Source organism: Neoarius graeffei, chromosome 10 (genome assembly GCF_027579695.1).
Source record: "Neoarius graeffei isolate fNeoGra1 chromosome 10, fNeoGra1.pri, whole genome shotgun sequence".
NCBI lineage: Eukaryota > Metazoa > Chordata > Actinopteri > Siluriformes > Ariidae > Neoarius > Neoarius graeffei.
Window position 1 is genome coordinate 75,842,761 of NC_083578.1, and position 26,267 is coordinate 75,869,027.

Consider the following 26,267-nt stretch of genomic DNA (forward strand, 5'->3'; position numbering starts at 1 on the left):
ATATTGTGATGTGTAATGATATTGTAATCATCTTAAAGTCTTATTTTATCAACATTTTCTTATTTCATTACCTTGGCTCATTATTTGCTTTAAGTCAAACACTGCATACTACACTGCGTACAGTACAATTCGTTTAATATGTGCAAAACAAAAAATACGAAATACAGGTGTGAAAAATAGAAAACAGTTTGAAACATACCAAATACAAATGTAAAACATAGCAAAATACAAAATTTAGTGACCGCTGGCATCACTGGTGCTTGGCTGTGGGTCGTCTACGTCATCAGCTGTTGCAGCGCTCGGGCTGGCGGGAGGATTTGCTCGTTTCATAAGCCAGGAGCTGGGGCGGAAACTGTATGACTGAGTGCGCTAGGGAGCGCGAGAGAGACTGCGCATGTGCCTGGAGCTGGGGCGGAAACTGTCGTACGCTCAGCTAGCTCAGCTGGGAAACACTTGCCAGTCATAACCAGACGGTCGTAAAGTCGATCGGTCGTAAGTCGCATAGGTCGTAAGTCGACGACTACCTGTAATGTCCTTCTGGTGGAATATATTTATGGTTTTCTAAATGTATCGTATGTTATAAACAGAGAAACCTAATTTTGGCCCTAACCAGATTTTTTTTCCCCCGTTCTTGGCTGTTTGTCGGGAATTCAGCCACAGCGACATTTGACATATTTCAGTTTGCAGAACTACATAAAGTAGAAAATGCCATAATTTCACCATGTGAAGGGTTTTCCCAGGCCACCGCTCACACGGCATATACAAGTCACCTTACACTAATGAATGTGAGACTGTAACAGACTGAGAATGATAATATAAGTATCTTGTTATAGCTTAATTTTATCAACTTCCTTCTTTGCACAAAGACTAAAAGGGTTCAATGTCATTTGTCCATTTCCAAAACAGAATGCTCTCAGTGTTAGACAGTTTACTCAGCTCCTGACCTGCTCTACCCAGCTCCTGGTCCAAGCACTGATCCTCTTCCGCTTGGACGACTGCAACGTTCTCCGTGCGGGCCTTCTAGCATCTGCCATCAGACCCTTGCAGCTCATCCAGAATGCTGCAGCTCACCTGGTTTACAACCTCCCTTGTTCTTCCCATGTCACCCCTCTGCTTGCTGACCTGCACTGGCTACCTGTCGCAGCTCGTATCAAATTTAAGACACTGGTGCTAGCTTACCAGGCTGTCAAGGGGTTAGAGCCAGCACAGCTCCAGAGTCTGATCCACCCCTACACGCCAGCCAGATCCCTACGCTCTGCTACTACTGGTTGTCTGGCCCTCACCTCTCCGCTCCTGCCCAGCCTGCTTAACACTGCTGTCTGTCCTGGTTCCCTGTCGGTGGAATGACCTTCCCGTTGAGGTCAGAACTGCCGACTCCTTGACCACCTTCAAGCGCAGACTGAAGACTCACCTCTTCAGGCTGCACCTCTCCCTTGCTTCCCTGCCCACTGTGTAACTGTGCATCGGTCAAGACCTACTCAGGGCGTATACTGTCTCACTTGGAGTTCTCTATTTAGTTGTACAACCCCGATTCCAAAAAACTTGGGACAAAGTACAAATTGTAAATAAAAACGGAATGCAATGATGTGGAAGTTTCAAAATTCAATATTTTATTCAGAACAGAACATAGATGACATATCAAATGTTTAAACTGAGAAAATGTATCATTTAAAGGGAAAAATCAGGTGATTTTAAATTTCATGACAACAACACATTTCAAAAAAGTTGGGACAAGGCCATGTTTACCACTGTGAGACATCCCCTTTTCTCTTTACAACAGTCTGTAAACGTCTGGGGACTGAGGAGACAAGTTGCTCAAGTTTAGGGATAGGAATGTTAACCCATTCTTGTCTAATGTAGGATTCTAGTTGTTCAACTGTCTTAGGTCTTTTTTTGTCATATCTTCTGTTTTATGATGCGCCAAATGTTTTCTATGGGTGAAAGATCTGGACTGCAGGCTGGCCAGTTCAGTACCCGGACCCTTCTTCTACGCAGCCATGATGCTGTAATTGATGCAGTATGTGGTTTGGCATTGTCATGTTGGAAACTGCAAGGTCTTCCCTGAAAGAGACGTCGTCTGGATGGGAGCATATGTTGCTCTAGAACCTGGATATACCTTTCAGCATTGATGGTGTCTTTCCAGATGTGTAAGCTGCCCATGCCACACGCACTAATGCAACCCCATACCATCAGAGATGCAGGCTTCTGAACTGAGCACTGATAACAACTTGGGTCATCCTTCTCCTCTTTAGTCCGAATGACACGGCGTCCCTGATTTCCATAAAGAACTTCAAATTTTGATTCGTCTGACCACAGAACAGTTTTCCACTTTGCCACAGTCCATTTTAAATGAGCCTTGGCCCAGAGAAGACGTCTGCACTTCTGGATCATGTTTAGATACGGCTTCTTCTTTGAACTATAGAGTTTTAGCTGGCAACGGTGGATGGCACGGTGAATTGTGTTCACAGATAATGTTCTCTGGAAATATTCCTGAGCCCATTTTGTGATTTCCAATACAGAAGCATGCCTGTATGTGATGCAGTGCCGTCTAAGGGCCCGAAGATCACGGGCACCCAGTATGGTTTTCCGGCCTTGACCCTTACGCACAGAGATTCTTCCAGATTTTCTGAATCTTTTGATGATATTATGCACTGTAGATGATGATATGTTCAAACTCTTTGCAATTTTACACTGTTGAACTCCTTTCTGATATTGCTCCACTATTTGTCGGTGCAGAATTAGGGGGATTGGTGATCCTCTTCCCATCTTTACTTCTGAGAGCCGCTGCCACTCCAAGATGCTCTTTTTATACCCAGTCATGTTAATGACCTATTGCCAATTGGCCTAATGAGTTGCAATTTGGTCCTCCAGCTGTTCCTTTTTTGTACCTTTAACTTTTCCAGCCTCTTATTGCCCCGTCCCAACTTTTTTGAGATCTGCTGCTGTCATGAAATTTCAAATGAGCCAATATTTGGCATGAAATTTCAAAATGTCTCACTTTCGACATTTGATATGTTGTCTATGTTCTATTGTGAGTACAATATCAGTTTTTGAGATTTGTAAATTATTGCATTCCGTTTTATTTACAGTTTGTACTTTGTCCCAACTTTTTTGGAATTGGGGTTGTACTTTGGATGGTTGGTTTGTTTCCTTGGCTGTTTGCTAAGTATTGATATTTCAACAGAATATTACACTAAGTATTGTTGTCACTTATCCAGTTGGTACTAGACCTTTCTTGTGTACAAGTTCAGCACTTTGTGTACTTGACTTTTGCACTCGTTGTACATTGCTCTGGATAAAAGCGTCTGCGAAATGCCATGTGATGTAAAGTTTAGATGCATATTCATGTAAATTACAAGCAAGTGTAAGATTTTAGGGACCGTCATAATGCAGTGATGTGATGCTGATGCCATTTTTAAACCGGAGAGACACGGCTCTAAAATTGGGCAGGTGCTACAGATATTCAACAGAAACACTCCCCAGACACTCACTGTGAACTTTCCGGAACACTCTGGTGCTCATGAATTTGAGAAACCTGTTTGCATAGAAGCTCGGCCTGTGGACAGATACTGTGTCCTGCAGACATAAAAAGGAGAGAAATTTTGATCAGGAAGGCTGATTTCATAACACGGCATCAGCGTGAAGGCCTGTTCATAAAGATCTGCAATCTGTCAACTTACACCATCATAGACCAGTGCTTTCCATGAGTGCTCCAGCTTCTTGATAAACCTTAGAGGAAAAAGAGCAGAGAGAGCTTGGTTTGGCACAGAAACCTCTTATGTAAAATATTAGAAAAACAAGCACTTCTTTCTGAGATACACCCAGTGGGTAAATACTGAGTCATCAGCACTGTCACGTAAGGAATAAAACACAATAGTGGCATGCTGTTACAGGAAAATAATCAACAACAGGGTGGTGTGATGTGGCCAGACATGAAACTTTTACTGTTCCCACCCTGAGGTTGAATATTTTCCAATAACAGCAGGTCCTGAAGTGGTTTATTCCTCACGTCTCACAGCAAATCGGCAAATATAGCAATTTGTTATGATTAAAGAAGACCACATCATAGATGTGTCACGTTCATTATGTCTTCTTATTAAATCAAATCATTAATTTTCTTTTGTTACAGACATGTAAAAGTTTTTTCCTTTACCTGACATGTTTCGACGGTGTAACTTCCGTCTTCATCAGAGGGTCACCTGGATGTTGGTGTGTGACGTGCTTTTGTAATCAGCTGATGTTACGGAGGTGTGACCTCCCTGTCAATATTGACAGGTCGGTCACACCTCCCGCTGTCAGTGTTTCCCCCTCAGGACGGCGCTCCAGGTGTGGGAGAGCATGTATGCCCCCTCATCCCTGTTTATTGTTCTTGGGCTAGGTTTTCTGATTTCTATTGACTCCTTAATCCAACGGTGGTATCTGTTGTTCTCTTGCTGTATGATCTGAGCATTGTCCCAGTCCATTATATGATTTTCCCTTCTGCAGTGGTCCGTTATTGCTGATTTGAGGTTCTCTTGCGTGGCCTTATCTTTTTTTGCTCTTGTTTGTCTCTGTTCTGTTTCTTTTTCACATTCCTTTTTATGTTCCTTTTTTCGTATGCTAAAACTCCTTCCTGTCTCCCCAATGTAGGTTTTATTGCATGACCGGCATGGTATTTCATATATGACATTACATTTATTGTGTTGGTCGATTTTGTCCTTTGGATGAACTAGTAGCTGTCGTAGTTTGGTATGTGGTTTCACGGATGTTTGTATATTGTGTTTTTTCATGGCTCTTTGGATTCGTTCTGTAACTCCTCTGACATACGGTAGAGTCACTACCCGTACGAAACCGTACTAAGGTTTTCACTTGTTGTGCGCCTTTGTGTATGGCCCATGGTGGATATTGACATGTGATCAAAGCTTGCCATATGTGTTGTTCTTCTGTTGCGCGTTCTGTGGGATCGGTTATGAAAAAAAAAAACACTGGATGACCAAAAAAACCACAACATACAAACACCCGTGAAACCACATACCAAACTACGACAGCTACTAGTTCATCCGAAGGACAAAATCGACCAACACAATAAATGCAATGTCATATATGAAATACCATGCCGGTCATGCAATAAAACCTACATTGGGGAGACGGGAAGGAGTTTTAGCATACGAAAAAAGGAACATAAAAAGGAATGTGAAAAAGAAACAGAACAGAGACAAACAAGAGCAAAAAAAGATAAGGCCACGCAAGAGAACCTCAAATCAGCAATAACAGACCACTGCAGAAGGGAAAATCATATAATGGACTGGGACAATGCTCAGATCATACAACAAGAGAACAACAGATACCACCGTTGGATTAAGGAGTCAGTAGAAATCAGAAAGCCTAGCCCAAGAACAATAAACAGGGATGAGGGGGCATACATGCTCTCCCACACCTGGAGCGCCGTCCTGAGGGGGAAACACTGACAGCGGGAGGTGTGACCGACCTGTCAATGTTGACAGGGAGGGCACACCTCCGTAACATCAGCTGATTACAAAAGCACGTCACACACCAACATCCGGGTGACCCTCTGATGAAGACGGAAGTTACACCGTCGAAACATGTCAGGTAAAGGAAAAAACTTTTACATGTCTGTAACAAAAGAAAATTAATGATTTGAAGAGCACATCATGTTTTTTTTCTTCAGTTTATACTTAGGGCGGCACAGTGGTGTAGTGGTTAGCGCTGTCGCCTCACAGCAAGAAGGTCCGGGTTCGAGCCCCGTGGCCGGTGAGGGCCTTTCTGTGTGGAGTTTGCATGTTGTTCGCGTGGGTTTCCTCCGGGTGCTCCGGTTTCCCCCACAGTCCAAAGACATGCAGGTTAGGTTAACTGGTGACTCTAAATTGAGCGTAGGTGTGAATGGTTGTCTGTGTCTATGTGTCAGCCCTGTGATGACCTGGTGACTTGTCCAGGATGTACCCTGCCTTTCGCCCGTAGTCAGCTGGGATAGGCTCCAGCTTGCCTGCGACCCTGTAGAACAGGATAAAGCGGCTAGAGATAATGAGATGAATTTATACTTACATTTAAATGTACTGGATGACCACTAAACATTTATTTTATCCCTTATGTTTTATCAGTTATATACAGCTGTTCTGTCACCAGCTTATAGGAATAGTGTAAGTACTGCTGTTCGGTGCACACTGTAATTCTGAATGTTTTATTCATTCCAGTGAATGTAGCAGTGTGCTACGATGAGATTACTGCTACTGTAAAGGCTTAATCATATTCATTACACTTTCCTACCAGGATGTACTGTGCTTTTTTATTCATTTTAATTATGTTTTCAGTACTGTTTTGACTGATTTTAGCTGTTAAACGGGCAGACAGTGTTAAAGTGCAGCACAGGACACTGTGACCTACCTGTACGACTGCAGGATGTCAATTATGCCCAGAAAAATCAGCAGCTTCTCACCCCTGTTAGTTCTGGCTGGGATGCCTCCCATTCTGCAAAAACAAGCAATGTATTAATATGTTAGACTTTCTATTGATGGCGGCATGGTGGTGCAGTGGTTAGCGCTGTCGCCTCACAGCAAGAAGGTCCGGGTTCGAGCCCCGTGGCCGGCGAGGGCCTTTCTGTGCGGAGTTTGCATGTTCTCCCCGTGTCCGCGTGGGTTTCCTCCGGGTGCTCCGGTTTCCCCCACAGTCCAAAGACATGCAGGTTAGGTTAACTGGTGACTCTAAATTGACCGTAGGTGTGAATGTGAGTGTGAATGGTTGTCTGTGTCTATGTGTCAGCCCTGTGATGACCTGGCGACTTGTCCAGGGTGTACCCCGTCTTTCGCCCGTAGTCAGCTGGGATAGGCTCCAGCTTGCCTGCGACCCTGTAGAACAGGATAAAGCGGCTAGAGATAATGAGATGAGATAGCGAGTCTTTGGAGGATATTGCAATTAAAATGTTCATTTCACTACAGGCTTGTAGTACTCAAGTCCAGGGACCGACATGTGCTCTAATTTTAAGGACTCGAGACTTGACTTGGACTTGAGCACTGATGACTCAGACTTGGACTCGGACTCATGCATTAACTGCATTTGGACTCGTAAACTGGAGACGAGGACTCGGATTTTTTCTTTATTTTTTGGAACATGCCATAATAATTTGGCATAAGATATTTATATCTACATTAATTTATAACTAATTTCGTGCAAGAGAATGCACATTCACCTGTTCATATGTCATGTTCAAAAACAAACTAACGTTAATGGTGCTAAAATGCCTGGAGAGCACGCCCCTAGGATTGTCCGCTTTGCTTATACAGACTTCTCGTGCAGTGGGAAAAAATGCACTGCTATGTGTTCCATATGTAGAAGAACTATCGAGGAGACGACGGGGACAACCTCGAACTTCAATCGTCATTTGGCAAGACTCCACCCAGAGAAGGAAGTGACACGCTGTGTTCATTGCCCTGTTGATAGCGGGGCTTGCTTGCTGAGCGATGAACTACTGTAGCTAGTGTTAACCCTCTCTCATGTTATTTGCCCTGTTGATAGTGGGCGGGGCTTGCTGAGCAATGAACAAGCTTTTTATCTGTAGCCTATTAACTAAAATGGGGCAGTCGAGCAGTAATGTTATCCAACACAGCAGCAGAGACGCTTTCACATAAAGGCAGCAACAACCACCGTCAAATGGTGCGGTTGGAGTCTTGTTCTCGGACTCGACTTGAAATTTTCTTTAATGACGTGGACTTGAACACTGGGGACTCGAGACTGGACTTGGACTCGCGTTTTGGTGACTCGTCTACAACACTATTTCACTATGAACACAATCATCAGAGAAATTACTGGAAAATGTGCTGGAATGTCTTTTATTGTGGTGTAGTAGTTAGCATGGTCGCCTCACAGCAAGAAGGTTCCGGGTTCGAACCCAGCGGCCAGTGAGGGCCTTTCTGTGTGGAGTTTGCATGTTCTCTCCGTGTCTGCGTGGGTTTCCTCCGGGTGCTCCGGTTTCCCCCACAATCCAAAGACATGCAGTTAGGTTGACGTGGGGCGGCCTTGGGCTGAGGTGCCCTTGAGCAAGGTACCTGACCCCTGACTGCTCCCCGGGTGCTCTGGTGTGGCTGCCCACTGCTCTGGGTGTGTGTGCGTGTGTTCACTGCTTCAGATGGGTTAAATGCAGAGGGTGAATTTCACTGTGCTTGAAGTGTGCATGTGACGAATAAAGGTTTCTTCTTTAATGAAGAAAATATCACGTGCTGCTATGAAAATTGTTTTCTTAATCCCATTTTCAGTGTAAAATCTATCAAAAATACGACAATTATTAATATTTTACATTATTAACAAGTCTTTTGACCATTTCTAAAGCAGGAAAGGAATGAGTATGCGACATTTCCTGAATGCCTGCCCTCTAGTTTTCTGGTTTAAAAAAAAAAAAGATTGTGAGAAAAACAAAGTTCAACAATAAATGTGATTTCACGTATTTCTACTCTAGTAAGTGTGGTTTATAAAGGAAACATGCATCATAATGACACATAGCATGATATTTATTGCAGGAAACAAGCTAAAAAGGATATGTGACATGACATGATTGTGGCAAGGGGGGGGGGGGGGGGGGGGAGTTTAACATTTATGAAAGTAACTATGATAGTCTAGGAAGTGACCAGGAAATCAGGTTAATCAAAACTTAATTATAACTGAAAACTCAGGGAAGTTATAAGAAACATATTTTTGTAGACTGCGTTCATGAGTGCCTCAGTCAATGATATAAGTAACTTAAGCTTGGTATATCTGTGTAGTGTCTTTTCAGAGACTTTTTCAACAGAAACTCACGTATCATCTGTGGTTATGGCTTCTGCTGCTTTGCCGCCCCCCTGGATGGACTCCATGGCGGTGGAGTAGAGGACCCTCTGTCCTACAGGACGCCTGCCGTCTCCTCCGCTTCCATCTGCATCTCTGTGGTTCTGTGTATCCAGCACGTGTATACCCAGGAGCAAACTGTAATCCATGATCTTAAAGCTCTCCAACACCTTCGTACACACACACACACACACATGTTCACCACAGTGCCCCTTGGCTAATTAATACTAACAAACAACACACAGGACCAGATGTACAGTTGTGATCAGAAGTTTACATACAGTGATATGAATGCCATCTTGGATATGAATGTCATGGCAATATTTGGGCTTTCAGTAATTTCTTTGAACTGTTCTTTTTCTGTGGCAGAATGTACAGCATACATCTTTAATAAAAAAAAAAACACTAGAATTTGGTGCACAAGTGCTAATTTTCTTTGGGTTTTCTGAAATCAACACAGGGTCAAAATTATACATACAGGGTCAAAGATTTACATACACTCGCTTAGATTATCAATTCAGAGGTGCTGAAACTTCCAAAATGTCTCTTATCTTGCCAAGGCCGAGGTCTCTTAACTTCCTGTGAGTGATCATGATTGACTACAGCTGGTAGCTTCTCTGTACCTTCATAAAAAGGGTTTGTTTACAGCACTCATTGGATTGACCAACACACAGTAAAATGGGAAAGTCCAAGGAGCTCAGTGCAGATCTGAGAAAGAGGATCGCAGATATACACAACTCCGGAATGTCTCTTGGAACCATTTCTAAACAACTGCAAATTCCAAGATGAGTTAAAAACAATTGTATCCAAATTATTGTGAGGTGTAGTCACTTTGCCAAGCCACTTTGCTACAAGAAAACCCAAAAGGTCAGCTGAAAGAAAATTGGTTTGGATGGTCAGGAACAACCTGGGAACCACCACAGCACAGCCCTACCATGAACTGGAAGCTGATGGATCACTGTCTACAGTACAGATCACCATGGACTAAGAGGCTGCTATCCAAGAAATAACCCCCTGCTCCAAAATTGACACCTTCAAGCTTGACTAAAGTTTGAAGCTGACCACACGGACAAAGAAAAAAGCCTTCTGGAGGATAGCTGTATGGTCAGATGAGACAAAGATTAAGTTGTTTGGCCACAATGACCACCGTGTACAGAGGAACACTGTACCAGCTGGTGGTGGTGGTGGTAGGATCATCATGCTCTGGGGCTGTTTTGCTGCCAGTGGAACTGGTTCATTGCACAAAGTGGATGGAATAATGAAGAAGGAGGACTACCTCAGAATTCTTCAGCATAAACCATCAGAAACTTGAGCACGACTTGGGAGTTACAACAGGACAATGAACCCAAACATGCATCAAAGCTGGTTGTAGAGGATAAAGCAGGCTAACATTAAGCTTAAAGCAAGTTCTGACTTCAACCCTATTGAAGCTATATGGACCGTGCTTATAAGTCGAGTCCGTGCCAAGAAAAAAAAAAATTAATTGAACTCTACCAATTCTACCATGAAGAGTCATGAAATATCCAACCCAAATTCTGACAGAAGCTTGTTCATGGTAAACAAAAATGTTCGGTCAAGGTGAATCTCACGAAGAGACCCAAATATTAGGTGTGCTGTATTATTGACCCTGTGTTGATTTCTGAAAACCCAAAGAAAATTAAAACTTGTGCACCAAATTCTAGTTTTTTTTTTAAATTAAAGATGTATGCTGTACAACGGGCGGCACGGTGGTGTAGTGGTTAGTGCTGCCACCTCACAGCAAGAAGGTCCGGGTTCGAGCCCCGTGGCCAGCGAGGGCCTTTCTGTGCAGAGTTCGCATGTTCTCCCCGTGTCCGCGTGGGTTTCCTCCGGGTGCTCCGGTTTCCCCCACAGTCCAAAGACATGCAGGTTAGGTTAACTGGTGACTCTAAATTGACCGTAGGTGTGAATGTGAGTGTGAATGGTTGTCTGTGTCTATGTGTCAGCCCTGTGATGACCTGGCGACTTGTCCAGGGTGTACCCCGCCTTTCGCCCGTAGTCAGCTGGGATAGGCTCCAGCTTGCCTGCGACCCTGCAGAACAGGATAAAGCGGCTACAGATAATGAGATGAGATGAGTATGCCGTACATTCTGCCACAGAAAAAGAACAGTTCAAAGAAATTACCAAAAGTCCAAATATTGCCATGACATTCATATCCAAGATGACATTCATGTCACTGTATGTCAACTTCTGATCACATCTGCAGGTCTATGATATTAGGCCTTATTGGCGGTAAACACATAAGAAGGCAATGAGATATTTCTGAGCCCTTTAATTCACAAAAGTAGCACTACATCAAGCAGGCAGTCAATTCTCTGGAAGAAGCAGCCATTCAGTATTCTGGAAGAAGCAGCCGCGAGGGGCACTCTGTCATGGCTAAAATAATATGCTGAGAGTGTTGAATGCATGCTTCTCAGCAGTGAGATCAGCAAAAACTGAGGGGAGAGAAAAACTAAAACAGCCAGCCAGGAAATCAAAGACATTTCCTTGCTGTAAATCTGGGGTCAAACAAGGCCATGATCACTGTGCGCACACTAAGAGTGCATCGAGTTTGTTTTTGGATATGTGTATCCGGCTCAAAGACGCTGACATATAAAACATATGACGTCTGTTAGTTGGCCTGAGTTGTGTATAAATAAAGAGAACGCACTGACCTCCTTCCTCACTAAATCACTCTCTCTAGGAAGCTTTTTACATGAACAAAGGTTTATATAATCCTGCTAAGCGAACAAAAAACCCACAAAGAGCACCGCTTTGACACGGCTTTTTTTTTTTTCCTGTCCAATTATTTCATTGTCTGGAATCTTAACATGACATGTAGATACAGTATGTACATTATATTAAAACGCAGAGTCAGTAACTGTAATAAGGACCAGATAAAACAACAACAACACTCCTTTAGGTGCACCATGTTGAAGAAATCGTTATGATGTGTCAGGAAAACCATATGCTGCACCTTTATAAATGACTCAGTGGAGGAAATAAATGAGTAAATCATGACATAATCCACCATCACCGAGATATATTTCTTAGTAACACAATTACCTGTGTGACAGGAACATCAACAATGCTGACAATTTAAGTCTGATGCCCTTTGAAACATTCTGGCAGGCTTCCTAAAAAATAACAATAACTTACTTAGCTGAAGAGTGTACCTTTTATCCATATCTACGGTATATTTGTATTTGTTTAGGACAGATTATCTGTTCATTTCCAAATAATCTAAGTTACATCCCCAATTGGCAAGACACACTTGGGTACTTCTATCTGTAACAAAGCAAACACTTTGAATAGTTACAGTATAATTCTCTGTATAGCTCATGCATAACTACACCCGTATTAAAAACATAATCTAAAGCAGGACCTGTGTACCACCAGTACAAGTACAATGGTGCTTGAAAGTTTGTGAACCCTTTAGAATTTTCTACATGTCTGCATAAATATGACCTAAAACATCATCAGATTTTCACACAAGTCCTAAAAGTAGATAAAGAGAACCCAGTTAAACAAATGAGACAAAAATATTATACTTGGTCATTTATTTATTGAGGAAAATGATCCAATATTACATATCTGTGAGTGGCAAAAGTATGTGAACCTCTAGGATTAGCAGTTCATTTGAAGGTGAAATTAGAGTCAGGTGTTTTCAATCAATGGGATGACAATCAGGTGTGAGTGGGCACCCTGTTTTATTTAAAGAACAGGGATCTATCAAAGTCTGATCTTCACAACACATGTTTGTGGAAGTGTATCAGGGCACGAACAAAGGAGATTTCTGAGGACCTCAGAAAAAGCGTTGTTGATTCTTATCAGGCTGGAAAATGTTCTCCATCCAAAACCATCTCGAAAGAGTTTGGACTCCACCAATCTACAGTCAGACAGATTGTGTACAAATGGAGGAAATTCAAGACCATTGTTACCCTCCCCAGGAGTCGTTGACCAACAAAGATCACTCCAAGAGCAAAGCATGTAATAGTCACAAAGGACCCCGGGGTAACTTCTAAGCAACTGAAGGCCTCTCTCACATTGGCTAATGTTAATGTTCATGAGTCTACCATCGGGGCGGCACGGTGGTGTAGTGGTTAGCGCTGTCGCCTCACAGCAAGAAGGTCCTGGGTTCGAGCCCCGGGGCCGGCGAGGGCCTTTCTGTGTGGAGTTTGCATGTTCTCCCCGTGTCCGCGTGGGTTTCCTCCGGGTGCTCCGGTTTCCCCCACAGTCCAAAGACATGCAGGTTAGGTTAACTGGTGACTCTAAATTGACTGTAGGTGTGAATGTGAGTGTGAATGGTTGTCTGTGTCTATGTGTCAGCCCTGTGATGACCTGGCGACTTGTCCAGGGTGTACCCCGCCTTTCGCCCATAGTCAGCTGGGATAGGCTCCAGCTTGCCTGCGACCCTGTAGAAGGATAAAGCGGCTAGAGATAATGAGATGAGATGAGTCTACCATCAGAACACTGAACAACAATGGTGTGCATGGCAGGGTTGCAAGGAGAAAGCCACTGCTCTCCAAAATGAACATTGCTGCTCGTCTGCAGTTTGCTAAAGATCACGTGGACAAGCCAGAAGGCTATTGGAAAAATGTTTTGTGGACGGATGAGACCAAAATAGAACTTTTTGGTTTAAATGAGAAGCATTATGTTTGGAGAAAGGAAAACACTGCATTCCAGAATAAGAACCTTATCACATCTGTGAAACATGGTGGTGGTAGTAGTATCATGGTTTTGGGCCTGTTTTGCTGCATCTGGGCCAGGACGGCTTGTCATCGTTGATGGAACAATGAATTCTGAATTCTCATCTCATTATCTCTAGCCGCTTTATCCTGTTTTACAGGGTCGCAGGCAAGCTGGAGCCTATCCCAGCTGACTATGGGCGAAAGGCGGGGTACACCCTGGACAAGTCGCCAGGTCATCACAGGGCCGACACATAGACACAAACAACCATTCACACTCACGGTCAATTTAGAGTCACCAGTTAACCTAACCTGCATGTCTTTGGACTGTGGGGGAAACCGGAGCACACCCACGTGGACAACATGCAAACTCCGCACAGAAAGGCCCTCGCCGGCCACAGGGCTCGAACCCGGACCTTCTTGCTGTGAGGTGACAGCGCTAACCACTACACCACCATGCCGCCCTGAATTCTGGATTATACCAGCGAATTCTAAAGGAAAATGTCAGGTCATCTGTCCATTAACTGAATCTCAAGAGAAGACAACAAGACTACAGCAAGACAACAACCCTAAGCACACAAGTCGGTTCTACCAAAGAAAGGTTAAAGAAGAATAAAGTTAATGTTTTGGAATGGCCAAGTGAAAGTCCTGACTTTAATCCGATCGAAATGTTGTGGAAGGACCTGAAGTGAGCAGTTCATGTGAGGAAACCCACCAACATCCCAGATTTGAAGCTGTTCTGTATGGAGGAACAGGCTAAAATTCCTCCAAGCCGGTGTGCAGGACTGATCAACAGTTACCGGAAACGTTTAGTTGCAGTTATTGTTGCACAAGGGGGTCACACTAGATACTGAAAGCAAAGGTTCACATACTTTTGCCACTCACAGATATGTAATATTGGATCATTTTCCTCAATAAATAAATGATCAAGTATAATATGTTTGTCTCATTTGTTTAACTGGGTTCTCTTTATCTACTTTTAGGACTTGTGTGAAAATCTGATGATGTTTTAGGTCATATTTATGCAGAAATATAAAAAATTCTAAAGCATTCACAAACTTTCAAGCACCACTGTACAGTATGTTAGATGTTTAAGAGAACGCCACTTTTACTGCATGCTGGAGATTTTGTGTAGCCGTAGATGTGTGTGAAAATTTACAAAACCAGCCACTTTTCAAAACTCATCAGTTGGTTTCACTAACCAAAGCCACTTCCTAAGGTTTCTGTACACAAGTATGACACACAAACAGCTGAGAATGTTTTGTGGCAATCACCCAATTTCTTAAAAAATTCCCAATTAATTTGGAGTTGGGTGGCATGGTAGTACAGTGGTTAGTACTGTTGCCACACAGCAGGCATGTTCAAGGTTCAAACCTGCCAGTCGAATGAGGCCTTTCTTTGTGAAGTTTGCATGTTTTTCTCATGCATTGTGGTTTTCCTCCCATAGTCAAAGACATGCGAATTAGGCAGGTGATGCGAATCACATGTGAGTGTGAACGGCTGTCTGTCTCTGCTCTGTCCACCTGTCCAGGGTGCACCCTGACTCTTGCTCTCAATGTCAGCTGGCATTGGCTCCAGCCCACCTGCAACCCACAATGGATAAGAGCAACAGAAAATGAATGAACGAATGAATGAATTTGGAGTAACAGTGGGATGTGCCATGGTATGCCCTCTATGTTTTCACCTGTATACTACAAATTGAGAAATACGGGATGTATGATTCTGGTAAGCAAGGCTAATATCTACTTTGCATGGCCATCTTGTTCTGGTGTTTTGAATAGGCCCATGCTGTTTTGCATCCCATCTGTGATGACAACGAGTCTCCAACAAGGGTGTGTTTCAGGGCTTTATAGTAAATAATGCTTCATATTATTTACTAAATATTAAGGCTCGGATATTTGTATTATTCTACCTAAGGCCATAAATTGAAGTCTATTGTTGATGTTGCCATTAAATAGTGGTCGGCTCTGTGTGGTTACTGTTAATTCAGCTTGCAGGTGTAAGAATGAATTAGACTTTTCTTGCAAACGGTATGCATAAATACACCTGTCGGTTTGCACTTAAAATCAGATCCAACACAGAAACACCTGTAGCTCAGGAAGATCACATCCTGACTGTTGCAAGATTTCCTTAGTTCTCGGAGCTTTGGTTCACAAAATGTTCTGGTCAAAGCTTCTGTGTGTGTGTGTTTTTTTAATTATTAAACAATGACTCACAATAAACTTTTTAAATTTATTAATAAATAACACATACCTTCTGGCACTCGCCTTTTAGTTATGCTGTCATAGTTAGTTTTGCCAGAGTCCCTGCTTGCACTCAGCGCAAAATGTATACTGTTCTTACTCATCAGCTGACAGTGGACATACCTAACAACCTGTGTTTTCTCTCCCATCCCCACTCTGTCTGTCCCTCTGAGTTATATGTCAATCCTGAGATCGAGACGCTGACCTCTTCTGCTCCTCAGACCTGCCTGATCCATCCTGATGCCCTATGTCTGGCTGGAGTCTCATCACATCACTCCTGTGGAGGACAGCCCCATATGGACAGTCGAAAGTTGCACTTGGAAGATGACTCTGGACACTTACAATAATGCTTTTATGGCTGAGGACTACAGTTAACTTGCTAACTTTAGGACTGCAGTTGTCATGAACAGTTTTGCACTCAAGTTTCCATCAATGAACAGTTTATAACTCCAACAAAAACAGACTTCATGTTAAAACTATAATGAATTTCCTGGTTTCACAGTTATACTTTGTGACTATATAGGACACTGTTATAGAAGCAAGTTATTTATAATCACGTTGCCTGTTATCACCCAAATGAAGATGGGTTCCCTTTTGAGTCTGGTTCCTCTCGAGGTTTCTTCCTCATGGCGTCTGAGGGAGTTTTTCCTTGCCACTGTTGCCACAGGCTTGCTCATTGGGGATAGATTAGGGATAAAATTATCTCATGTTTAAAGTCTTTAAATTTCTGTAAAGCTGCTTTGCGACAATGTCTATTGTTAAAAGCGCTATAAAAATAAACTTTACTCGACATCAAACTTTTTATCCCTTTACAGTTACATTTAATGTTACAGAGCAGCCACAAAACAAATTAATTTCCCTTATCACTTCAGTTGGCTCTCTGTTAACTCTTTTGGCTGCTGACAGAAAACACAGCTTGTCAGGTCACAGAGAAAATATAAAGCCCTCCATCCTGACGTTCCCGTGTCAGAAAACATAAAGTCATAGTTTCACCTCTGACCTCTGACTGGAGACTCCTTCCAAATGCTAAACAAACATCACCTCATAGAAAATTTCACCAAAAACAAGCACCAACATTATGTAGCGTGTCCACCCTGTGAATTAGTTGTTCCTATAGAAATAATAATGTATTATTGTATTATCCCTTCTTATTCAACAAGAGAGGGAATACACTACCGTTCAAAAGTTTGGGGTCACCCAGACAATTTTGTGTTTTCCATGAAAAGTCACACTTTTATTTACCACCGTAAGTTGTAAAATGAATAGAAAATATAGTCAAGACATTTTTCTGGCCATTTTGAGCATTTAATCGACCCCACAAATGTGATGCTCCAGAAACTCAATCTGCTCAAAGGAAGGTCAGTTTTATAGCTTCTCTAAAGAGCTCAACTGTTTTCAGCTGTGCTAACATGATTGTACAAGGGTTTTCTAATCATCCATTAGCCTTCTGAGGCAATGAGCAAACACATTGTACCATTAGAACACTGGAGTGAGAGTTGCTGGAAATGGGCCTCTATACACCTATGGAGATATTGCACCAAAAACCAGACATTTGCAGCTAGAATAGTCATTTACCACATTAGCAATGTATAGAGTGGATTTCTGATTAGTTTAAAGTGATCTTCATTGAAAAGAACAGTGCTTTTCTTTCAAAAATAAGGAAATTTCAAAGTGACCCCAAACTTTTGAACGGTAGTGTAAGCTTAGCATGTGCAGAGATCGTCAACAATAAAGTGGCTGTTATTCCCCATATGTTAAAGACACTGTGACAGCAGAAAGCACTGCTGCTAGCCATGCACCATAAAGCATTATTTATATTTCCTATACTTAACACCACACACATACATACACTACTGAGAAAGTGTGTATGGGAGAGCAATAGCACGTGCGACACAGTGAGAAAGACTGCATTTAAAAAGCTCATTCTTATCTCATTATCTCTAGCCGCTTTATCCTTCTACAGGGTCGCAGGCAAGCTGGAGCCTATCCCAGCTGACTACGGGCGAAAGGCGGGGTACACCCTGGACAAGTCGCCAGATCATCACAGGGCTGACATAGACACAGACAACCATTCACACTCACACCTATGGTCAATTTAGAGTCACCAGTTAACCTAACCTGCATGTCTTTGGACTGTGGGGGAAACCGGAGCACCCGGAGGAAACCCACGCGGACACGGGGAGAACATGCAAACTCCACACAGAAAGGCCCTCACCAGCCATGGGGCTCGAACCCAGGACCTTCTTGCTGTGAGGCGACAGTGCTAACCACTACACCACCGCGCCATTTAAAAAGCTCAATCAACTTAATGTTTACAAAGTCAGAAGAGTAAATAGGTCCAAGCCAATCTGAATACATTTTCTATCTGATCACACAAGGTGCAAAATCATTTAAATAATTTATTAAATAGAAAAATCGTGTAAAATTCTGGCAAAACGGTGGTTGTTCAAAGAAAGATGGAGTGGTGAAAGCTGAACTAACGTTTGCTATATGTTACATTTTGACAGAACTCACATAATTGTCACTGCAAAGCAAAGGGGAGTCCCATATACGATTCGTACATTGGGGGAGTGCCTGTTAGAGAGCACACTTGTCCTGGGCCATCGGCATAGTGAGGTAGGGTGGCCAGTTCCTTTCCTCGCCGCCTTTAACTTCCCCAGTGTTTCCACCAGGTCCCCATTCACTGCTGGGTGGACAGGGAGCGAGCCCCAGATCCCCGTCGAGCCGAGGCTCGAACCAGGGACCGGTCGCTTAGTGGTCAAGCACTCTAACCACTTGGCCACCTGCGCTCCAATTGTCACTGACAACTGAGCTAACATGCCGAATTAATATTTGCTACTTGTTATACTCTGAGACGACTCACAGGATTGTCAGTCAAAACCAAGCTAACATGCTAAACAAATGTTAGTCACTGGTTAAACTCTGACAGGAGTCATGTAATTGTCAGTGAAACCTGAGCTAGCGTGCTAACGTTACATTCTGACAAGCCTCACACATCTGTCAGTGAAAACTGAGCCAAAATGCTGAATCAAAGGGAGTTACTTATTAAACTCTGACAGAATCATATGGTTGCCATTGAAAAATAGCATGCCCTGCTAACAAACGTCAGCTACTGTAGTAGTTAAACTCTCACAGGGCTCACATGATTGCTCATGAAAACTGAGCTAAAATGAGTTACTTGTTATTTTCTGACAGGAATCATATGGTTGCCATTGCAAAACGAGCTAACATGCTGAATGAACGTTAGTTACTGGTTAAACTCTGACAGGACTCATGCTATTGTCACTGAAAAACTGAGCTAACATGCTGAATTAATGTTAGCTACTTTTCTGACAGGATTCACATTATTTGTCAGTGAAAACTGGCATAACAGCCCGAACCAACATGAGTCACTTGTTACATTCTGACAGGAATTAAGTCAAGTCAAGTAAAGTTATTTGTATAGCGCTTTTAAAGTGCATATCCTGGACCAATTTCGTTTTTTTTTTTTATATGAAAGTATGTCCCTTTACACACTCATCCAGAAGGGTAATTTTGCACAAGGCCATCTGTCTACAGCAGAAAAAAATAAAATAACAAAACGCGTCTGGAAAAATCCCAAGGGAGTCTGGAGCCAGATTCGTGACGTCACCTGCGGAAGCGCCAGCAGGCTGCACGAGCTTTGCACGGTTTCAGTGCACAGCCTGTGTAAACCAAGCGCTCCCATTTCTCCCATTTCTCTCTCATTGTCCGGCCTTTTGGAAAACGATGAGTACTAATCCCATCAAGATTGGTGTTGCTACACCCTCCTACGATACATCTGTTAACCGTTTTAATAATTACGTGATAACGTTGAAGAAATTTGCAGAAAACCACCAGGTCGTTTTCTCACAAACAAACCAGCGCTGACGTAGGATTCAGAGGGAGGCGTCCCGCAGATGACGTCACGAAAATCAATGTTTGCCGGGAAATTTAAACGCCAAGTTCTTTCAGAGGCGGACCAATTCGCCTCAAATGGCTTGATTTCAACTGAATTTTTCTGGTATTGCGCAAGGGAAAAAAATTGCACAAAATGCAAAATGTGACAGATATTTGACCAACATTTAATATAAAATAGGAGAATTACATTGATCTTGCTCCTGAATTTACCCATGATATGCCCTTTAACAATAAACATTGTCGCAAAGCAGCTTTACAGAATTTGAACGACTTAAAATATGAGCTAATTTTATCCCTAATCTATCCCCAATGATGAAGCCTGTGGCGATGGTGGCAAGGAAAAACTCCCTCAGACGCCATGAGGAAGAAACCTCGAGAGGAACCAGACTCAAAAGGGAACCCATCCTCATTTGGGAAACAACAGACAACATGACCATAACATTAACGGTTTTAACATAAAGTCAGTTTCGTTGATGTTATAAACTCTTCATTGATGGAAACTTGAGTGCAAAACTGTTCATGACAACTGCAGTCCTAAAGTTAGCAAGTTAACTGTAGTCCTCAGCCATAAAAGCATTACTGTAAGAGTCCAGAGCGTCCTCCAGGTGTGACTTTCAACTGTCCACATGGGGCCGTCCTCCACAGGAGCGATGTGATGAGGCTCCAACCAGACACAGGGCACCAGGATGGATCAGGCAGGTCCGAGGAGCAGAAGAGGTCAGCATCTCGATCCCAGGACCGACATGTAACTCAGAGGGACAGATTTGGGGGGGAGGGGGAGAGAAAACACAGGTTGTTAGGTATGCCCCATGTCACCTGAATAAGTAGGAACAGTATACATATTGCACTGAGCACAAGCAGGGACTCCGGCAAAACTAACTATGACAGCATGAATAGAATTATACAGTTATCAGTGAAAACTTGGCTAAAAATCTATACTAATGTGATTTATTCACATGATTCACATTATTGAAAACTAAGCTAACATGCTAAACATACATTATAGCTACTTGTCACACTCACATGACTCATTATTGTCAGTGGAAACTGAGCTAACATGCTAAACTAACATCAGTTATTTGTTCTTGTTATACTGTATAGTTTCTGTCTCAGATGCTTCATCTGATATTTTTGTACACTTTTCAGGCCACAAGCTTCAGAATATCGAAAGCTACAAACCGATTGGTTCTTAGCTCATCTGTGTGCTGGATTGCTGTAGGAAAACAGACTTCTGAACAGTGGGATGCAATAAGGGTTTCAGACCAAGATAAGGACTGAAAAAGTCATTAAAATGTTTTGCTTGAAGGAAGTATGTACACAAAGTAACCTTGAATGTTTACTTATAGTGTATGGGAAAATGTCTCTGATGGTTTGTCTGCTATGTCAATCATATTTGCTTTTTCTGTTTACCAGGTGATTCTTGGTCGTAGTAGATCGTGGAGTAAATATGACAAGCCTGGATTACTACCACTTATTATATTGACAACACTCACACATTTATCATTAAAAAAATTATAAACTAAGCTACTAATGTGAGCTACTTGTTACATAATCACAGGACCCAACTGATTGTCACTGCCATTGTGCCATTACCACTGAATAATAAATATTAGTATAAATACACAGTCTTTGGTGATGTAGTGGTTAGCACTGTCGCCTCACACCAACAAGGTTCTGGGTTCAAGCCCAGCGGCCGACGGGGGCCTTTCTGTGTGGAGTTTGCATGTTTTCCCCGTGTCTGTGTGGGTTTGCTCCGGTTTCCCCCACAGTCCAAAGACATGCAGTCAGGTTAAAGTGCACATCTTGGGTATATTTAGGAGCAAGATCAATGTCTCATCTCATTATCTCTAGCTGCTTTATTCTGTTCTACAGGGTCACAGGCAAGCTGGAGCCTATCCCAGCTGATTACGGGCAAAAGGCGGGGTACACCCTGGACAAGTCGCCAGGTCATCACAGGGCTGACACACAGACAACCATTCACACCTACAGTCAATTTAGAGTCACCAGTTAACCTAACCTGCATGTCTTTGGACTGTGGGGGAAACCGGAGCACCCGGAGGAAACCTACGTGGATATGGGGAGAACATGCAAACTCCGCACAGAAAGGCCCTCGCCGGCCACGGGGCTCGAACCCGGACCTTCTTGCTGTGAGGTGACAGCGCTAACCACTACACCACCATGCCGCCTCAAGATCAATGTAATTCTCTTATTTTATATTAAACTTTGGTAAAATATCTGTCACATTTTGTGCAATTTTTTTTACCTTGCGCAATACCAGAAAAATTCAGTTGAAATCAAGCCATTTGAAGTGAATTCGTCCGCCTCTGAAAAAACTTGCCATTTGGATTTCCCGGGAAACATAGATTTTAGTGACGTCACGTGCGGGACGCCTCCTTCTGAATCCCATGTCAGTGTTGGTTTGTTCATGAGAAAACGACCTGGTTGTTTTCTGCAAATTTCTTCAATGTTATCGCGTAATTATTAAAATGGTTAACAGATGTATTGTAGGAGGGTGTAGCAACACCAATCATGATGGGATTAGTACTCATCGTTTTCCAAAAGACCGGACAATGAGAGAGAACTGGGAGCACTTTGTGCAAGGCACCCGGAAAAAGCCGAGGACCAAAGCAGAGCTGAGAAAAAGACCAAGAAAATCGGCAATTCACAAGTTGACTGTTGCCAGGGTAAGAAATAAGAGAGACTATACTCTAAATTAGGGCGGCACGGTGGTGTAGTGGTTAGCGCTGTCACCTCACAGCAAGAAGGTCCGGGTTCGAGCCCCGTGGCCGGCGAGGGCCTTTCTGTGCGGAGTTTGCATGTTGTCCACGTGGGTTTCCTCCGGGTGCTCCGGTTTCCCCCACAGTCCAAAGACATGCAGGTTAGGTTAACTGGTGACTCTAAATTGACCGTAGGTGTGAATGTGAGTGTGAATGGTTGTCTGTGTCTATGTGTCAGCCCTGTGATGACCTGGCGACTTGTGCAGGGTGTACCTCACCTTTCGCCCGTAGTCAGCTGGGATAGGCTCCAGCTTGCCTGCGACCCTGTAGAAGGATAAAGCGGCTAGAGGAGATGAGATACTCTAAATTAGGTGTTTGTGTGGTACATAGATAATGTTATTTATTGACACACACAAAAGTAAATAACACGAAAGCGCTGGGCGATAATACACTTACTTCACATGTATCAAGGGATATGTGTGTCAGGGCTTGAGATCTTGGGACCTGTCAAACACATTAAATGTATATACAACCCTGCTTAGCCGATTCCATGTGTGTAGCTTATGAAATCTTTCTCCTACAGTAGCCAGTACTCTTCTAAATGAAGAAATATATAAATACATAATAGTAATTAGAAAAAATATGATTTATGTAACAATAGATAGATGAGCATTGATACATGAATCCATGGGTTTAGAAGCTCAGGCGACAAGTCCATATTTCAATGCAAAATCGCCAGCTGCTAAACTTGGTCTACACAGGCTGTGCACTGAACCCATGCAAGCTCTCGCAGCCTGCTGGCGGAGCCGCACGTGACGTCATGAATCTGGCTCCAGACTCCCTTGGGATTTTTCCAGACACATTTTGTTATTTTATTTTTTTCTGCTATAGACAGATAGCCTTGTGCAAAATTACCCTTCTGGATGAGTGTGTAAAGGGACATACTTTCATATTAAAAAAAACACTAAATTGGTCCAGGATATGCACTTTGACATGGGATGGCCTTGGGCTAAAGTGCCCAAGAGTGGCGGTGCACACGTACACTACCGTTCAAAAGTTTGGGGTCACCCAGACAATTTTGTGTTTTCCATGAAAAGTCACACTTTTATTTACCACCATAAGTTGTAAAATGAATAGAAAATATAGTCAAGACATTTTTCTGGCCATTTTGAGCATTTAATCGACCCCACAAATGTGATGCTCCAGAAACTCAATCTGCTCAAAGGAAGGTCAGTTTTATAGCTTCTCTAAAGAGCTAAACTGTTTTCAGCTGTGCTAACATGATTGTACAAGGGTTTTCTAATCATCCATTAGCCTTCTGAGGCAATGAGCAAACACATTGTACCATTAGAACACTGGAGTGAGAGTTGCTGGAAATGAGCCTCTATACACCTATATTGCACCAAAAACCAGACATTTAGTAGAATTTAGCTAGAATAGTCATTTACCACATTAGCAATGTATAGAGTGGATTTCTAATTAGTTTAAATTGATCTTCATTGAAAAGAACAGTGCTTTTCTTTCAAAAATAAGGACATTTCAAAGTGACCCCAAACTTTTGAACGGTAGTGTATGCAGTGGCTTTGCTCTCCTATGATGAACTAAATTTCGTTGTACATTTGTGCAGTGACAATAAAGGCATTCTAAATTACAGGAAATTGCACATACCGATTGGTCGAGAAATTCGGACGATTTCTCAATAATCACCATAAGTGAGGAAGAATTACAAATTATGAAAGAAAATGCTGCTCCTAAAAGCACTAAAGATGCTGCAAAGTTTGGTCTAAAACTATTCAAAGGTAAGGTGGAATTGTGTTTTATTTTATCTATTTCAAAACAAAGTATTTTATGTGAGTCGGCATAGATAAGTGACACAAGTCCGTGCACATTACATTTGCGTGACGCTTTTGAAGTTTGAAATAAATGATTTTTTAATTCGATATTTTTTAAAAAAAATTAAAGAATCACCTATGTATTTAGGTGGCACGGTGGTGTAGTGGTTAGCGCTGTCGCCTCACAGCAAGAAGGTCCGGGTTCGAGCCCCGTGGCCGGCGAGGGCCTTTCTGTGTGAAGTTTGCATGTTCTCCCCGTGTCCGCGTGGGTTTCCTCCGGGTGCTCCGGTTTCCCCCACAGTCCAAAGACATGCAGGTTAGGTTAACTGGTGACTCTAAATTGACCGTAGGTGTGAATGTGAGTGTGAATGGTTGTCTGTGTCTATGTGTCGGCCCTGTGATGACCTGGCGACTTGTCCAGGGTGTACCCCGCCTTTCGCCCGTAGTCAGCTGGGATAGGCTCCAGCTTGCCTGCGACCCTGTAGAAGGATAAAGCGGCTAGAGATAATGAGAATGAGACCTATGTATTTATACTAAAACAATTGTTAAATGTTGCTCTTCATATGCACATACATTTGCCACAGATGACCTATACCATGCATGTAAAAGGAGATTTTCAACCAAGTTCAGCATACATACAATACAATGCATTCATTCACAAATGACAAAACAAGTGACAGTGAAGCTTTCTGTTAAGAGGAGTGTGACATGCTTACTCAGGGACACAGCATGATTTCTGCTTAGCGCACACTTCTCAGTAACACGTCACCTCACAGCTCACAGGAAACCATAACAATGAGAACTAAAGAGCGTGTGACCTTCCAGTGCTTACACAAGAAGAATTCTGGGCTAAGAGTTCCTCAAAGCAACACAGTTCCTCTTAACTGCAACACCAAGTGTGTGTGATAATCATGCTGTTACAGTACTTTGAAAGTGAGATGTACAGCACCATAGGAAACATGGCTGTGGGCTATAATGAGTATCTCTGTGTATGAACATGTCAGTCTTAACACTGGGGCTAAGAATGTTTATTATGTGCATGATTTATAATGCCATGTTTGTCGGTTTGAAAACGTGATAGCAAGCCACATACTGTAAGCAATTTCTGCAGGAGTCATATGGAAGGAAATCATAAGAACTCATTCAGTTATTCATCTCAAAGCATGCTGTTCAGTAACTAGAACAAAATGAAACACAACAAAGCATTCAGTCATAGGAAAATAATAACTGACAGGATTGTGTAATCCATTAGTTCATTGTTGATTATTTTCCAGTAACAGCATGTCCGAAATGTCCTCGTTCTCCAATTTTGCCTTGGGAATTTAAAGTGTTATCTTATACCACAGGAATCTGCCAGCAATTCTATTTTTTATTCATTAAAGAAAGACTAGTACTTTTTTAATCTGTTTATAGTTACCTTTAATGTTGTGGAACATCCATGAGACAAATTACTTCCTTTTAGCACTTATGCTATAGCGGCTATAAGCAGTCGTTCCCATACCAGTCCCTCATTTTTCTTTCTCTTGATGACGATAAAACAAACAACAAAAAAATGCAGCTTGTCATGTTACAGAGAAATCACAAACTCCTCTGACCTGAAGATGCCAATGTGTTGGGAAAATGACTGTTACAAAACATTGACTCGAGAGACTCCTTTTATAAATTTTAAATAAAAAATTCCTTATAGAACAATTTATCCTATCAATGATTATACATTTTTTTATTTGTGAAATAATGCATTGGTTTTTTTAGCTCATCAGGCCGTAGGCCAGGCCGGATGAGCTTATGCGACCACGCGTCGTCCATCGTCCGTCTGTCCACAATTTACAAAAATCGCTACTCCTCTGACAGGATTGATCAGATTTCAATCAAAGTCACATACAGTGTTCTCCAGGTGGGTGTGCATAAAAGTTATCAAGATGGTGGCGCCACCTGTCATATTTATGATTTTATGGGCGCCTGAAATTTTGGGGTGACTCATCAAATGAAACCCTACTCTTCGTAAACTGCTGGGACATTTTCACTGAAACTCACCCAGAAGACTCTAAAGACATACCAACA

General features: G+C 42.5%; 1 protein-coding gene across 2 annotated transcripts in view; it reads right to left on the reverse strand.

Annotated features, from left to right (window-relative positions):
• pip5k1bb (phosphatidylinositol-4-phosphate 5-kinase, type I, beta b) overlaps positions 1-26,267 on the reverse strand; it is a 117,922-nt gene that overhangs the window by 13,137 nt on the left and 78,518 nt on the right. For both annotated transcript variants that reach the window (XM_060930907.1, XM_060930906.1), the window contains exons 8-11: positions 8,785-8,981; positions 6,382-6,465; positions 3,681-3,729; positions 3,492-3,576 (exon numbers count right to left, since the gene is read on the reverse strand). In XM_060930907.1, coding sequence (XP_060786890.1) covers positions 3,492-3,576; positions 3,681-3,729; positions 6,382-6,465; positions 8,785-8,981 — 415 coding nt within the window. The remainder of the gene's footprint in view (positions 1-3,491; positions 3,577-3,680; positions 3,730-6,381; positions 6,466-8,784; positions 8,982-26,267) is intronic.